Source organism: Tachypleus tridentatus, chromosome 12 (genome assembly GCF_004210375.1).
Source record: "Tachypleus tridentatus isolate NWPU-2018 chromosome 12, ASM421037v1, whole genome shotgun sequence".
NCBI lineage: Eukaryota > Metazoa > Arthropoda > Merostomata > Xiphosura > Limulidae > Tachypleus > Tachypleus tridentatus.
The window spans coordinates 89,815,353-89,833,331 of NC_134836.1; the positions used below are offsets into that span (position 1 = coordinate 89,815,353).

Sequence of the window (17,979 nt, forward strand, 5' to 3'; positions counted from 1 at the left end):
TCTTCCAAATAACATGAATGATTAATAAAGGAAAAGGTTATAGAGTTTCTTTCCAAATTACATGTAAATAGTATAATTTTATCCTCGAAATAATAGGGTTGATGCTAAATATTCTTCACGAACGTTTTGTTTCCTTTCAGGGTTTTTATTGACATTTTGTTTTTAATCGTATCCAGGTCTTCGCGTTAAAACACTTCCGATAGACGGACACGATTTGTTCAAGGTATTTGCGTAAGAAAAAGTTGAGTTTTTTTTTTTCTCCCTCTAGTAATGTTTTACACAAAGTAAAACACGATGGACAGTTCAGATTCCAGAATTCTCCGAAAACGTAAACCTGGACCATCGTTATATAGTTTTTTATTATTTCAGATTTTCTTTGTTTGACACAGCCATTCCCAGAACTGGTATCGAAACCTGATTTTTATTATTATAAGTCAACAATCGTATCGCTGAGCTACAGTGGTGGCATTAAACTAAAATAAGCCAAAGTTAGAAAAAAATACGATTTGTTTGTTGTTTTCGAATTTCGCGCAAAGCTACACGAGAGCTGTCTGTGCTAGCCGTCCCTAATTTTGCAGTGTAAGACTAGAGGGATGGTAGCTAGTCATTACCATCCACCGCCGATTCTGGGACTAATGTTTTAGCAACGATTAGTGGGATTTACCGTCACATTATAACTCCGCCACGGCTGAAAGGGAGAGCATGTTTGGTGAGAAGGGGATTTTAGCCCGCGACCCTCAGATTACAAGTCGGGTGCCTTAACCACCTGGCCATGCCGAGCCTACTTATAGACTTGTAATTATAAGATACTTCGCAGTACGGATAATAACAGTCTCTACACATGTCTGTTGTGGCAAACACGAAAAAAATGATTTTCTCTCAAGAATACAGTAAAATCGTAGTTATGTCGAGGCAAACAAATATTTTTCCACTAATCTCTAGTTTGATCCCCGATCCAATGAGGAAACAAAAATAAATCATCAGATAAGGAATAGCCCAGAAATTTCCGTTACAGTACTTCAGCTTCTAACTACACAGTTTGATTCCCATATTGATTTTTTATAATAATTATTTGGGTGAGTAATACTTTATAACAATGGTTAGAGCGCCATCTTTCATAAGCTACTGGGCTTCAGTCTTGAAACGCCGTAGTTATGAGATACTATTGTTGTTTTTAAATTATCGACTTACTTGGCCACCCCACTCATCCTTCCGTGTATTGAAATCAATGCTGACTCTTTGTTATATTTAATTTTACTCTGAGATGTCACCACTAGCCTTGTTTGTTTGTTTTTGAATTTCGCGTAAAGCTCCACGAGGGCTATCGGCGCTAATCGTCCCTAATTTAGCAGTGCAAGACTAGACGGAAGGCAGCTAGTCATCATCACCCACCGCTAGCTCTTGGTCTACTCTTTTTGCCAACGAATACTATGACTGAATGTAACATTATAACGCACCCACGACTGAAAGGGCGAGCATCTTTGGTGTGACGGGAATCGCGACCCTCAGATTACTAGTCGAGCGCCCTAACCTCTTGGCCATGCCGGGTCTAGTAGTAGTTTATACATTAATACTCTTCGGAATTTGATCACTTGTCAATTTAAAGAAGTCACTTATGACAATGTTTACAAACCGACTTTAAAAACATTTAAGTTACCGTCTATCGTGAATAAGTCTTAAATATAATCGGAGGCGAAATGTCATAATTAGAATACAGTAGTGTCATAATATATATCACTTCACTGTTACCTGTACTATTCACTAGGACTTGAAAATAGTATGAAAATGTGCTTTTGATAAATGGTATTAAGAAGCCAAGTTGTACACATTTGTGTAATATATACTTATTACGGTTTACTGTGAATATATCGTATGTGACATAAAGCACCAAAATATTTCTTGTATGGCATTACGTATAACATATATATGCATTTATATGTCTTGATTAAAAGTTTTGAAGAAAACGATCCTTACCCTCCAGATATATATATATAATTTTATTTTTACTTTAACCAACGTTTCACCTTTGTGGTTTCCTCACGGTTAATTAATATACACAACTGTCTGATATTAGAATATTCGTTAAATTATAAAACTGGTTGTAAACGTTCTATTTCTCGAGTGTGTTATAACGTGCGTCTAACAATATATGAATTATTATAATTGTTTCATTATTGTTTTAATATTACATTTATAAAACTAGCAATACAGTTGTGCTAACATGAGTATTGGCATTATATATTGTTTCGTGAAAGATTGTTTACCATTCATTGTCTCTCTTCCTGTTTAGATTGTGTTCATTAATGAGTACAGCTTCCATATATTTTCTGCCTTTAAAATATTTGGTTGTTTATAAAACAGAAACTTTAAATTAGTTTTCTGTGGTTAGGGTTTTATGTTTGTATAGGAACTGTGATGCTGGAGCCGTTTGGTGTTGGTCGTATGTATACAACACACTGATTTGTTCTGAGATGAGCGTGTGCAAAGGTCTTCTGATTTCTCCTATACATGCGTCTTCACATATATCACACATGATTTGGTAGACCACGTTCTAAATGTGACACATTTGTTCCAGTCCGTTTTCTCTGGCATAGCATTGTTTTTGTTGTTTTCAGAACGTAAACTAATAGCTTTTTCAGTGTTTTACCTGTTTGTTCTGGTGTTATGTTAATAATCACTTGAGATTGTTAAATGGTTTTATGAATCTTTGTTGTGATTGGGTTGTTTGTGAAAAGAATGTTCGTTGTAGGTGTTTTCGCGCATGCTTGTTTTGTGTGTGTGTAATTTCAAAACATTATTGATTTAATAATCAGGGAATCCGTTTCGTAATAATGGTGTTTTAATTTCATTTGGTACTGTTTGAATGACATTTAATGCAGATCAGTTTTGATTTATATGCTCTTTGAATGACATTTGATATGGATCAGTTTTGATTTATGTGTTGTTTGAATGACATTTGATATGGATCAGTTTTGATTTATGTGCTGTTTGAATGACATTCAAAGTGGATCAGTTTTGATTTATGTGTTGTTTGAATGACATTTGATATGGATCAGTTTTGATTTATGTGCTGTTTGAATGACATTCAAAGTGGATCAGTTTTGATTTATGTGTTGTTTGAATGACATTTGATATGGATCAGTTTTGATTTATGTGCTGTTTGAATGACATTCAAAGTGGATCAGTTTTGATTTATGTGTTGTTTGAATGACATTTGATATGGATCAGTTTTGATTTATATGCTCTTTGAATGACATTTGATATGGATCAGTTTTGATTTATGTGTTGTTTGAATGACATTTGATATGGATCAGTTTTGATTTATGTGCTGTTTGAATGACATTCAAAGTGGATCAGTTTTGATTTATGTGTTGTTTGAATGACATTTGATATGGATCAGTTTTGATTTATGTGCTCTTTGAATGACATTTGATATGGATCAGTTTTGATTTATGTGTTGTTTGAATGACATTTGATATGGATCAGTTTTGATTTATGTGCTGTTTGAATGACATTCAAAGTGGATCAGTGGATCAGTTTTGATTTATGTGTTGTTTGAATGACATTTGATATGGATCAGCTGTTTTTTGATTTATGATTTATGTGTTGTTTGAATGACATTTGATATGGATCAGTTTTGATTTATGTGCTGTTTGAATGACATTCAAAGTGGATCAGTTTTGATTTATGTGTTGTTTGAATGACATTTGATATGGATCAGTTTTGATTTATGTGCTGTTTGAATGACATTCAAAGTGGATCTTTGAAGTTTTGATTTATGTGTTGTTTGAATGACATTTGATATGGATCAGTTTTGATTTATATGCTCTTTGAATGACATTTGATATGGATCAGTTTTGATTTATGTGTTGTTTGAATGACATTTGATATGGATCAGTTTTGATTTATGTGCTGTTTGAATGACATTCAAAGTGGATCAGTTTTGATTTATGTGTTGTTTGAATGACATTTGATATGGATCAGTTTTGATTTATGTGCTGTTTGAATGACATTCAAAGTGGATCAGTTTTGATTTATGTGTTGTTTGAATGACATTTGATATGGATCAGTTTTGATTTATATGCTCTTTGAATGACATTCAATGTGGATCAGTTTTGATTTATGTGTTGTTTGAATGACATTCAAAGTGGATCAGTTTTGATTTATGTGTTGTTTGAATGACATTTGATATGGATCAGTTTTGATTTATGTGCTGTTTGAATGACATTCAAAGTGGATCAGTTTTGATTTATGTGCTGTTTGAATGACATTCAAAGTGGATCAGTTTTGATTTATTATTTTATTATTGTTTCCCTTTTGACTCGTTCTTTATAGTGTGATTTGTAATTGAGAAACATCAGTTTTTTTTCACTTTGTCTATCTTGAATTTTTAGGGTACGTCTGAGAATGTTAAGTACCATTGGGTAGATTTAGTGTGAACTTAACTGATGGGTGGAAGTTGTTTAGGAAATAGTAAAATTGTTGTAATTTTTCTTTCCGATAATCCTATATTCCAAATATGTCGCCAATGTATCTGTACCACACTTCTGGTATTAAGCCTGTGTTCTGTCTATTTGTGTCAAGGACTTTGGTTTTTAGCGCATGCATGAATATTATAGCAAATATGACTGCTGCTCTGTTACCTACTGCTACTTCCTTCTCGTGTTTGCACAAAGTGTTACCAAAGTTAAAATAACTGCTGTACAGGACAAAACAGCGTTCTAGCCTTTACCAACCAATATCAAGTTGGAGAAACAAATTACCAAGAAAATAATCAGATTCACATATTAATCAGCAATCATCGATTTGACTCACAGAAGTATCAGCCGCCAAGACGATCAACAGCAACAGAAGACAATATCTTCTTCCTACGACACCAGATACAAAGTATCCTAACTACAACTACACACGTAAGTCATGAAAACCAACAGAAAAGCAGCTATAAAAGAGCTACGAACATACGACAATCTAATGATTAAAAGAATCAGACAAAGGGAAAGGTTCCGTAAATCAATCAAACATAGTTATCAAAGTAAAATAAAGGAACATCTTCAAGACACTTCCACCTAACAAACATTAAACAAAAATTCAACAATCACGGGTTCGAATCCCTGTCACACCAAGCATGCTCATTCTTTCAATAGTGGGAGCGTTATATTGTTATGGTCAGTCCTACAATTATTTGGTAAGAAAAATAGCACAAGAGTTGGCCAGGTGGTTAAAGAGGTTGACTCGTAACCTGCGGAATGCGGGTTCGAATCCCCGTCGCACCAAACATGTTTGCCCTTTCAACCATTGTGGCTTTATAATTTTATGGTCAATCCCACTATTCGTTGGTAAAAGAGTAGCCCAAGAGTTGGTGGTGGGTGATGATGACTATCTGCCTTCCCTCTAACCTTATATTGATAAATTAGTGATAGCTAGCGCAGATAACATTCGTGTAGCTTTGCGCGAAATTCAGAAATAAATAAACCATAACCACGAACATGGAAGCTATCGAAACGAGATTAGACAGCGTATTCAATATAGTGTTTGTTTTTATGAACTAAAGAAGGATTTAGCACTGGGCCCAAAGTCGTATACCCCAAAAAAAGCAGAATACGTGAAAACAACAACCAAGAATATAAATAAAGAATGCTAATTAGAAAAAAACACGTCTTCTGCATCTACGCAAGCTTATTTCTTGTTACAATCTTAGCATTTTCTAAAATTAGCCAGGATTTCGTCGAATACAACAGGCTGAGGTACGTTATATTAAAAAAAGATTTTGAACACGCAAAGTAGCAAGTCACTTTATAACCATACGTGGTATTTAATGGAAATAAAATAGCGTGTGGCAAAAGTGCATTTTCACATTACATGTGATGCCACCAAAATTGATCTTTTTTGAGATTTGTTACGTAACAGCTCCATCCGACACAACATATTTATCCATTCCATCATAAAGATGTGTTCGATTGGTGATTTAGAACTTATAAGGCTTGTGCTTAAAGGCATTGGAAACCAAATAAAGATGTGTTCGATTGGTGATTTAGAACTTATAAGGCTTGTGCTTAAAGGCATTGGAAACCAAATAAAGATGTGTTCGATTGGTGATTTAGAACTTATAAGGCTTGTGCTTAAAGACATTGGAAACCAAATAAAGATGTGTTCGATTGGTGATTTAGAACTTATAAGGCTTGTGCTTAAAGGCATTGGAAACCAAATAAAGATGTGTTCGATTGGTGATTTAGAACTTATAAGGCTTGTGCTTAAAGGCATTAGAAACCAAATAAAGATGTGTTCGATTGGTGATTTAGAACTTATAAGACTTGTGCTTAAAGGCATTGGAAACCAAATAAAGATGTGTCGGATTGGTGATTTAGAACTTATAATGCTTGTGCTTAAAGGAAACCAAAGAAATATGGATCAATTTGGAAACTCAAGCTCGTCCAAAAAAACGAAATCTGCACGAGTGAAGCCCAAGCCGTGGTAACTTTAAGTTCTGCATCTCGTCACAGGTGGAAATACAGAATACAAAGATCAGAGCTAAAATCCATCTAGATACCCCAGGCAACAGTATGTAACATAATCAAGAAGCTGACTCATCGTGTCGGGAAAATCATGTTTACTGAAAGAAAAAAAAAACATTGTTAGGAAGAATGTGAAAAATAACAGAGATTTCACAAATTTCTATCCATTGATTTTTTGAAATGACCATCGTACTGGCAAGTATTTGAGCAATTATTGCAAGTCAAAAGAGACATAAATAATTATTTAAATGATCAGGTTATCCCTTAAGTAATGTCCGATTTTACGTCCAGAAAAGGAGAAAATATTACAAACGCTTTTAATGTTATTTAATAAATAATGTATGTTCCATTATTATTAATTACTTCCTGCCAACGATTTGCAAACTTCTGAATGCCACTTCTATAAAATTCTTGGGGTTTGGAAGAAAAGAATGTAGAGAGGGTAGTTTTGACATCTTCATGTGTTACAAGCTGTTTTCTATCAAGATAATTCTGCAAACTTCAGATTAGATGATGTTAGCAGATGAGGAAAAGTCTGGAGAATAAGGAAGATGTGGAAGTTTTTCCCAGTCTAACTCTTCAATCTTTGCAGATGTGATCCTTGCTGTATGGGGCTGTGCATTATCCTGGTGTAACACAACACCTTTACAACTGCTCAAAGCAGGCCTCTTTTCTTTCAGTGTAACATTCAAGTGCTCTAACTGTTGACAATAGAAGTCTGATGTAATCATTACATTGAGTGGCAGCAACTGAAAGGGAATCACACCAATAATATCCCACCAAACGCTTAACAAGACTTTCCTAGGGTGGAGGCCTATTTTTGGCTGTGCTTTAGCCAGTATACCTGTACTAAGCCATTGTCTGTTGTGCTTAACATTTTTATAAATTATCCATTTTTCATCTCCAGTCACTAACCTGTCTAAAAAAGGTGAGTTACATTCATGAAAGTCCAGAGAAGTGCTAATGTTTACTCATGCTCTTAGGTTGGTTTCTGTTAAATCATGGGGGATCCATTTTCCAAGTTTTGACACCTTTCCAAGCTGTTGCAGATAATGGTGAACTGTTGAATGGATTGAATTAAACTTCTGTACTAGTTCTTCAACTGTTACAGCACAATCTTCATCAAATGCAGCCAACAGCAAGTCATCATTAATCTCAACAGGACAACCTAAATATCACGCATCACTTAAGCTGTAGTCACCTGATCTGAACTTCTGAAACAACTTTAGACATTTTCTTTCATTGAGAAACTCCACACTATAAACACCTTGAATGTTTTGCATAGTTTCTGCTGCACTATTGTCTTTTTTAAACTCATAAAGCATTATATGCCCAATGTGCTCCTCAGACACATCCATCTTCATAAGTGTTTATTTGACTAATGACATGAAAACGTGGAATTGGGTTAATTTCTTTTATCTGTCTGAACATTTTTGTACACGTCCTACTACATATTTTAGTCATTAAAGCCTTCTACAAAGATAGAAATGATGATGCACTTTCTGTATTAAATTTTCGGACATTACTTTTGGGATGACCTGATAATATCTTATTGTTGCATTTTTGTCCATTAGCCCATTTCTTCAAAATCACCTTTACCAGGAAAAAACGTCAATTTTGTCATTCATATGTAAAATTAGTACGATTTTCTGACTTCATTAACCTTATGCAACATAAGTAATAAAGAAAATTTTATAAATAAATACAACTCATTTATATGTTATAGTCTGTTAAGAGCATATTATTTTGTCCCCAAATATCTCAACTAACCCCCCCCCCCAACAAAAATAAATAAATATTTTAATTGTTACTCCGATCGGTGAAAGTTAGATATAATACTAGTTAATTTAGTCTTCAAAAAGTTCAAGTATTGTAAACCTGCATAACTTGACTATGTGCTGTTAGACAGACAGATGGGTCGAAACATATGTAATAGAATATCTAAAAAGTTTAGGTGTTGCATGACTTGACTATATGCAGGTTCATAGACAGATGGAGAGACACATATGTAATATAATATATAAAACAGTTCAAGTATGGCAAAGTTTCATTCTCTCGCTACGAAACGCATTCATCAACAGCGAAACCTCTAATAAGCTATCATTAAACAGAAAAGCGGCACCTAAGTCGTTAATGGAGTTTTGTGAGGTTTGCAAAATATGCCTCATTCGAACCAATTCAGTGACGTTTAGCCCGCATAACCTCCTGGAGAAAACGGGGGAGCTAATGAACAGAAGAAGCCGTACGTTTCTTCTGTTTTTTCCTTTTTGTTGTATTTTTCCCAAACGTATTTTCATGACCTGCTTTTGTTTATCCATCAATTTGGAGAAAACACAAGGAGACACTTTTCATATAATTGAAACAGAACACCAGCATGGCGTCGGTTTTGGTTTCGATTTTTTTTGTTTTGGTTTTTGGTTAACAACAAACACCGAAAGAAGAAGTGAGTATTATTAGTTTATTTAGGCATGAAATAACAGAGTGATTTCCTTTTTTAGTTAGTGATTGGTTTAGTTTGTTTTGTTTTGAACTTCGCGCAAAACTACATGAGGGCTGTCAGCGCTAGCCGTCCCTAATTTAGCAGTATAAGATATGAGGGAAGGCAGCTACTCTTTTACCAACAAATAATGGAATTGAACGTCACATTATAACGCCCCCACAGTTGAAAGTGCGAAAATGTTTGGTATGATGGGGATTCGAACACACGACTCTTAAATTACGAGTCGAGCGCCTTAACCACCTGGCCATGCCGGGCCACGCCTGTCAGTGTTTAAAAGAGAAAGCGAACATAAGTTGAAGGTTGGCGCAGATAGCCAAGCTGCTTTGTGACATGAAACACCAAACCAACCAACCACGTTTCTCTTTTATGATTGGAATTTGTAACTTGCGATTATAACACGCAAAAGTTAATGTTTCTAAGTTGCGTACTTTCTCAAAAACGTTAATCGACTGTTTAATTATTTATTTTCCACAAGTACCTTGAATCTTTAGACTTTTAATATGACAACTCATGTCCTGATTGAAAATCGTGGAATGACTTCAACCTGTTAATTTTTTTTTTTTTTTGAAGCTGGAAGTCATATTGTGATATTAAGATTTGTAACCACAAGTGTTTTTTGATAACAGAACAGGTAACAGCGAAGGATGCACGCTTTCATTGGTTTTTGCAAGGCCAGGTGATATGTTAATAATAACCATGGCAGCAGGTGGCTCGTACGACTTTGTCTATTTATACAAGCTACATCCACAAGTACGGCTACGTTTCACGAAGGTTGTTGTTATCTCATCAAGAACAGAAAACGGACTTGCTCGCTCACCTGTTCAGTTGGAGTATGAATTTGTAGCTAACGTTTCCCAGTAACTCTTCATCACTGTTTATGGTTTAGCGACTCGTTTGCTTTTACTAATTATAAGACTGGACAAGAGTCACAGTTTTAGCTTTGTAAAGGTAATTAATGAACGTGCTTCGACTCATCTTGTAAACGATGGATGATTCCCTCTCTAGCATGGATATTTTCCACAGATGCCCATCTACAGTCTCCAAATCCATAAACTGTGGCCACTCTCCAAATGATAATGGCAACTCTCCAAATGATAAATCGGTTTTACATAATTCTCTCAACTATTGCTCAGCTGGTGATATTTCTCGTCTCGTGCCATACAGTATTGTTTATAACTCATTTAAATCGGGAACAATGAGCTTCCAGCACAAAAGCAACTTTTATTGCAACCTTAACAACTCCGAGCACAGTTCAATAAACGAGGAAACCCCTAACGATCTTCGAAGTAAAGTCATTACACAACACAAGAAAATTCTTAGAAGAAACAACATCCGAAAGTCCCCCACTCCTCCTGCACTAATAAAGAAACGACGCCTTGCCGCTAACGCTCGCGAACGACGCCGAATGAACAGCCTAAACATTGCCTTCGACCGACTACGAGATGTGGTTCCTTCGATCGAAAACGACAGAAAACTGTCCAAATATGACACGCTGCAGATGGCTCAGAGCTATATTACAGCTTTAGTCGGAATTTTGGAGAAGAAATAAACCCCTAGTTTAGAGATATTATTCGCACAAGTTTGTTTTTTTTTAATGTAGAAAAACGGCGACAGTGAATTGTGTTAAAGATATAATTAAAAAAAATATATCTTGTAGTACAGATCTGCAGTTTCATATTATAAGTGTTAAATTTTTTGTAAATTATAACGATCCTATAACATAGTTTGATCAGTGGGCTATAACATATAAATTTATGCTTTAATATCATGTATTGGTAATGAACTTCCAAAAATAATTCTGTATGTATGTATACATAAAATCAGTGCCTTGTAGTTGATACTCTAACCACTTTGAACGTCATATGTTTCGTGTAAAAGAGCTTTATTGTGAAACGCCTCACTCAGGTACCATAGGAATTAAATGGTGTGTTTTTCGCTTACTTCATGTGACGATATAGTAGGAATAGTGTTATATTCAGGTTCTGAATACTGAAATCATCATCTTTACTCTTAAGTAATGTAAATATAAAGTTTTTTACTGTCTATTAACTTTTTTGACGTGTTTTACTTGTCTTATTTCATTTTGTTTTTCTGCCAGAATACGAACAAAAGCTGGACATTTAGGATAGTTGTGTGGGTAACTGTTGGATACAATAGCAACAGATTCGGCGTAATATTTCTTGTTGTTAAATTGGTTTTATTTTCATTGCTCTAATTACGTTTGTAAATAAGAAAGGCTATATAGATTAACATATAAATAAAAATGTAAAATCGATGTTTTTTTTACATCTGTATATATTCTAAGTTACATGATGTTTGTAGTGATTTCGAACTTACTCATGGCCGAGCGCGTAAGGCGTGTGACTCGTAATTCGCGGGTTCGCGCCCGCGTCGCGCTAAACATGCTCGCCCTCCCAGCCGTGGGGGCGTTATAATGTTACGGTCAATCCCACTATTCGTTGGTACAAGAGTAGCCCAAGAGTTGGCGGTGGAGGGTGATGACTAGCTGCCTTCCCTCTAGTCTTACACTGCTAAATTAGGGACGGCTAGCACAGATAGCCATCGAGTAGCTTTGTGCGAAATTCCAAAACAACAAAACAAAAAATCGAACTTACTCATACCCGTATTATTAAGTCCTTACATGAAATGTTTGCGAGTCAGAATGGTAAGGAAATGCTGTTTTTCAGCGACTAGCTCTTGACTATAGTTGCTGTGTCGAGCCGAAGAGATTGTAACGTCTTCACTATAGATAACGAAGATTTATACATGCGAATTTTGGTTTAAAAATAAATAATAAATTTCAGACGTTTGTGCTTCTTTCGTCGTTACTTGGTTTAAAAACAAAACAATAACATGAATTCCAAACGTAATTTAGGCCATGTATACACTTGTTTAAAAAAAACATAACTGATCAGTTGTATCTATTCGTCTGAAACAGCAAATTTCTCCAACTGAATCACAAGTAATCTTACACATGAACATATTTATAGACCAATCACAAATTATGTTACATCTGAAGATATTTATAGACCAATCACAAATTATATTACATCTGAAGGTATTTATAGGCCAATCACAAATTATGTTATATTTGAACGTATTTATAGGCCAGTCACAAGTAACATTATATTTGAGCGTTTTACAATTGTAAATTGTCTAAATGGTTCACCTTATTCAGAGATCGTGCTGTTTTAGGAAACAATATCCAAGTTTAAATAGAAATAATCTCCAAATTATTGTGGGGATGGTGCAAAACGACAGAACTCGGGAAATTTGTATTTGTGTTCGAGGTTAAATATTTCGCAAAATATTAGGTACATAGATTGAAAACTATGATATACATAAGATCATTCATCTAATCTTTATTCGTTTTCACTTAATATTTTGAAGAAAATCTTTCTTCGTAGGCTCCCACAAACGGCTGGACCCATTAGCATTGTCAATTTCTATACAATTTAGGTTTTCTTACTAAGAATATAATGCCTGGAGAGATTATATCACGTTCTGCATTATTTATTACTTGTTAGATATTTAGAATAACATTAGTAATATATTAACACATTTTTCATTTATAAATGTATATGTAGAGAAAGAAATAATATAAATAGATAAGATGAATTTAATTCAATTATCTGAACAAGTAATAAACACGAGTGTAACATTATCAATGCACAGGTGTTAGTAAGATAAAAATGCAATTTCCATTTGACTTTCTGGTTTTAAAAGAGTTATTAAATGTAAAAATAAAGAAAGTTGATTGATTTATTGGCTTCGTCGGATTGTAGCAATTAAAACAGTAATATTAAGTACTTTTTCCAACGTATAATACCCTTTTAACAGAAGTCGCCACGCCAACTTCTGGTATTATGCGAAAGACCTCCCGGGCACCAACATGTGGCAGACGAGAGTAAACTTAAGACAGCGTTTTTACATGTCTGTAATTTGAGATCCACAATGGACTTAAGAAAAAAAATCCAGCTTAAAGTGAGTTATGTCAATATTATTTGGCTTATCACCTTCCATTTCAGTTATGAGATATAATACATAAAATGCATGTACAAATCACATATTACCAAAGATTTCCATTACCGAGTAACTATGTATAGAAACACAGAGACAGAAAAGAGGTTATTCTAAAGCATAATCATTCTTGTTAGAACTGTTTAATATAATTAAAACCTAAATTTAAATGATATACGAGCAGTAGTTACGTTGTAATATTTTACTAATCTGAAGGCTGTCTAACTTATAGAAAATCGATGGTTTTTATTTGTTAAAACGTGTTTCAAGCATCAATTTACTTATTATCCAGCTGCTCATCTTGATTTTCTTATGTAAAATCAAAGAAAGAAAAGAGGAAAATCAGCAGTAATCACCGAGTTCAACCGCGTAGAAATGTCAAGCGCAACAGGTGTCGCTGTTAGGTATCTGTTGGCACGTGCAATCTCAAGAGGCTTTGATAGAGAGGTACTCCCGAAGTCTGTCGGTGACTATTGAAAAAATAACGCGCTCTGGTGTACTAGAGCAGCTGCGCTGGTTGTGACGGTATCTGTTTGATAACTTGATCGCATCAGTTACAGGTTTTTTTTTCTAGTATAACAAACCTAGTGTTACTTCGTTACCATAACTCATGTTCATGTTGCATCACAAAGGTCCATTTAATAACTGTCATTTTAAAATTTTCTTAGTTTATTTTATGTGTATACGTTTGGAAAGGCTAGGCTATAGATGATCAAATGACATCTTGATATTGGAAAGGCTAGGCTATAGATGATCAAATGACATCTTGACATCGTAATTACTTTAACTATGGAATTATTGATGTGACCTCTCTATCTAAAGAAAAGATGTTGGTATGACTCGTTTCTGAACTAACTGAACTAGGCATGTCTCAAAGTAAACCCGAAAATTTCAGTTTTGTGTCCACTTGATGTACAAATGCGCTACGCGCTTTGGAACCGTAGACACATTATAAGAGTGACAGTGAAATCTAACATTAATTCAGGTAAAAGCAGTTCAAGATCTGATGGCTGACCGTAACTTCTTTCACTCAAACAAGAGTAGCTCAATATCTGTTAGCTAACTATAGCTTACTTCTTTATAGTTTTTCAGTTCATAATCATGGTTTTGCCACGCGCAGATAGCCCTTGTTTTGTCTTACGTGAAATTCTTAAATATATATATATATCCATGCATAAAATTGCTTGAGAACAAATGATTGGCTGGTTTCATTTATTCTTAAAAACAAAATGCATAATAAAAAAAACACATTAATATTACAATTAATCCCACTAATTACTGCTGGAGTTTCCTTTATATTTTATATACAACATAGAAGATCTACAAACGACGAGTAGTTCAATTGCTTTTGTTAAGTAACTGCCTTCCCTCCAATCTATCAGTGTAAAATTGCGGATAACTTGAGCACAAAGTCCTGGAGAAGCTTGGCTCGAAACTGAGTAAGCACCTGATATCTTTAACTTTCTTTTAAAGCTAATTCTGTTTAAAGGTTTAGCCTAACTGTGACACAGCGGTACGTCTGCAGACTTACAACTCTAGACATCTGGTTTCGATATCTATGGTGGGTAGACACAAACAGCTCATTGTGTAGCTTAGTGCTTAACTCCAAACAAACAAATCTTTAAAGTTTAGCCATCGCTAGTTACCATTTCATATTTGAACTAATAGTTCTTAAGAAATTTTAAAGATCATAAAACAAAATCAGGTGACATGCAGAGGGAATAGCAGCTTCTACTCATTTAAACTAGTTACAAAAATTTTCAACATTTTATACGAAGCCTGATAGATTCTAGGTAGCCTAGGGTAGCTCATTTCTAAATATGCTTCATTTAAAGTCACTTGAGATTAATTGTTCTACGAGAACCAACCTTCTGGTGCTTTAGTTTTCGGCAGCTTAGATGCTTCAATGCCTCAATATATTTTTTATCTTAATTGTTTTGTAAAGTATTTTCATTTCTTCCACATAACTTTCAGTTTACTCCAAGCTAAAGAACTGTTGAGTGGCAGATAAGAACGTAATAGGTTTATAGTTTAAATATATAACCTTACTGCTGTAGTCTTTTCCGGGACAGATAAAGTCAACTCCTACGTACACAAGGTGACAGGTGATCCTGAACAATATACAGCGTTACCAGTTTCCGGCTGATAGTATTAACACCCGTGTTCCACGATTTCGGAAGATTTTCATTGGATCGTTAATAGAGTCACAAGTCTATGCTCACAACTGGGACCCAATGATTGTTTTAGAAGAAACAAACCATTTTTAGTAATATTTACTAACAATAAAAAATAACAAATTAATAAATTTAAACATTCTGTCACATACAGAGGAGGAGGTATCATACATAAATATCTGTGACCTGTTGATGACCAAACCTGTTGTCAACAGAGAACTCGAGAGTGGTTCGACTTTTTTTACTGTAAAATTTTCTTCGTATACGTAATGAAGTTGGACGACAGATAGCTAGCTTTCCATAAATAGCCACACTGGTATTTAAATATAGAAACCAAAAATTATGGTGAAAATTAATTAAACAGACTATCCGCATATCAATAGGTTAATGAGATTACCACCGTGAACAACGTGCTAATTAATGGTAACACTTATCTAGAGTCTCAAGAGCTTGTACCTTACTTTCTTTGTTTGTTTATTTTTGAATTTCGCCCAAAGCTACACGAGAGCTATCTGCGTTAGCCGTTCCTAATTTAGCAGTGTAAGACTAGAGGAAGGCAGCTAGCCATCACCACCCACAGCCAATTCTTGGACTACTCTTTTACCAACGAATAGTGGGATTGACCGTCACATTATTTCACTCCCACAATTGAAAGGGCGAACATGTTTGGTGTGACTGGGATTCGAACCCGCGACTAAGAGTCGAGCGCCTTAACCACCTGGCCATGCCAGGCCGCACCTTATTATAGCATACAACATTCATTAGGTGGTGTTCACTTTTTGCTTTCTTTTTGAGGTCCTGAAAAGTACTATTTTCCAAAATGCTTGTGTCCTTTAGGAAGGATACAAGTTGGAAAGATATAATAAATCACATAAAAATGAAGACAATGTAAACTCATTAAATAAGGGACAGAATATTGCAAATGCCAATTTTTCGCTTGGAGAATAAGTTGATACTTAAAAAACTAAGAATACAGAACTGTTTGTAATACTATTCATTGCTTTGGAACTCTGTAATTTGTGAAAAACAGTAATCTACCTAAAACACAATCATGACGTCATATACCCACCCTGTGTGCTTGTAAACAAATAGCACTGCTTCGGGAACATATTTACATGTTTTCTTTTAATTTCTGGCCACAAATAACAGTTTTTCGCTCGAATATTCCGTAGATACTTGAAAAACTAATAATACAGAACTGTTTCTGATGCTGTTCATCGCTTTACAACAACACTGTAAACGTCGAATCTGCGTGAGACCTTTTCAGCTTCGTTTTGCTCCGCTACGCGCAGCAAATTCAGCTGACCAATTTTTTCTGTACATTGTAATGGAGAAAAATAATGTTCTTTGTGACGAAAAACGGAGGCAAAACGGGAAAATCGTGACCCCTATTGCAATTTTACATGCACAAAGGATACGTGAAGTTGGGGTAGTGCATCACGTAACAAAAACGTGTTTTCCAGTATCATATATATAAGCAAGAGTTTGATCATCGTATGATGATTGTGACTTTTTTTTTAGATGTATAATTTCTAAATGCATCGCTTTTCTAATGGAATTTCTCCACAGTTTATCACAGCGCACTAGATAAGTTAAATTACTATTTACAAATGCGTCTGTTGGTCTTAGCAAAGTTTCTATTTTGATTCTTTTCAGTTTGTCTTGTTTTATTATAACAATCAAGTTTACTTATCAACTACATTAAGGTACAAAAGGGCAAGATGGCTTAACGGCCCCAAAATGGCCCCCTATTATGTAAGTTTTTAAAAATAATACTAACCAAAACCTTAGGGTAAATGAGATATAGGGTTGTTTTATTTTTTATTTATTTTTTTACACATGGTGACTTTTATATTTTATCCATTGAAGAAAACTTCGACAACTGGTCTTCAAATCTTCTTTAATACTTTCTCCACTTCTGTTCTTCGTCCTGAATATTTTAGAAGAACAGGTTGTTTAGAAGTGATAAAAGGGTTGAAACTATATCTTTCCGCTGTGTCAATGAAAGCTTATGGGTATCTATATCTTATGGTATAGATACAGAACAAAAAGTTGGAGAAGGATTCTAAATTCAACAGTAGTGCCACCTATTTGTTTGTTTAACACAAACAAACAAGAAGGAACTGCAATATAAAACTCAATTAATAATAATATTTCTTCACTTTTTCTTTTTTTTATGAAACTAACATTTGTAACTTTACCGTAATATTCAGAGGATTCACCACTTTTTAAATCGTATAAACCATAAGGGAATTGAGGTTCCTGTACTCGAGTTCGACGACAAATGTCGCTTTCAGTAGTAGTGCACTCTAGTGAGAAATCATGATAAAATCGTATGCTATATGTCATATCTATCTCTTCATGTATCCTAATCATTTAATAATCTTCTAAAATATCTTCCTTAAATATTGGAAGGTGCAACTTACATAATAAAGGTGCGGGGGTTCATGACCTTGGAATAGTTTTCTTAAGGATTTTCGCCCCTTCTCCTTTGTAGCAGAGCGGTATTATGTGTGGACTTACAGCGCGAGAAATTAGTTTTGTATATCCGTGTTAGACAGCGAACATATATATACCTTTATGCAGTTTTGTGCTTGATTAACTTGAACCAAATAGACAAACTCAAGAATTCTTTTAGAAAACGAGAATAGAATGCCGGTCAATTATCTCATACGCAAATCAGTAGTATTAGTGCTCACGCGCAATGCTTGCGTCGTATCATGACAGCTATCATGAAAAACGCGGGAAAGATTTTTTTTTTTTTTATAGTTGT

General features: G+C 34.7%; 1 protein-coding gene across 1 annotated transcript; it reads left to right on the forward strand.

The window, feature by feature from the left end:
* Positions 1 to 9,784: 9,784 nt before the first annotated feature.
* LOC143235504 (helix-loop-helix protein ngn-1-like) lies at positions 9,785 to 11,792 on the forward strand. The gene has a single exon (XM_076473709.1). The coding sequence runs from the start codon at positions 9,998 to 10,000 to the stop codon at positions 10,559 to 10,561; it is 564 nt and encodes a 187-aa protein (XP_076329824.1). The 5' UTR covers positions 9,785 to 9,997; the 3' UTR covers positions 10,562 to 11,792.
* Positions 11,793 to 17,979: the final 6,187 nt, after the last annotated feature.

Coding starts and splice junctions, on each gene's coding strand:
- LOC143235504 (XM_076473709.1), top strand. CDS start 9,998: ATGGATGATTCCCTCTCTAGCATGGATATTTTCCACAGATGCCCATCT.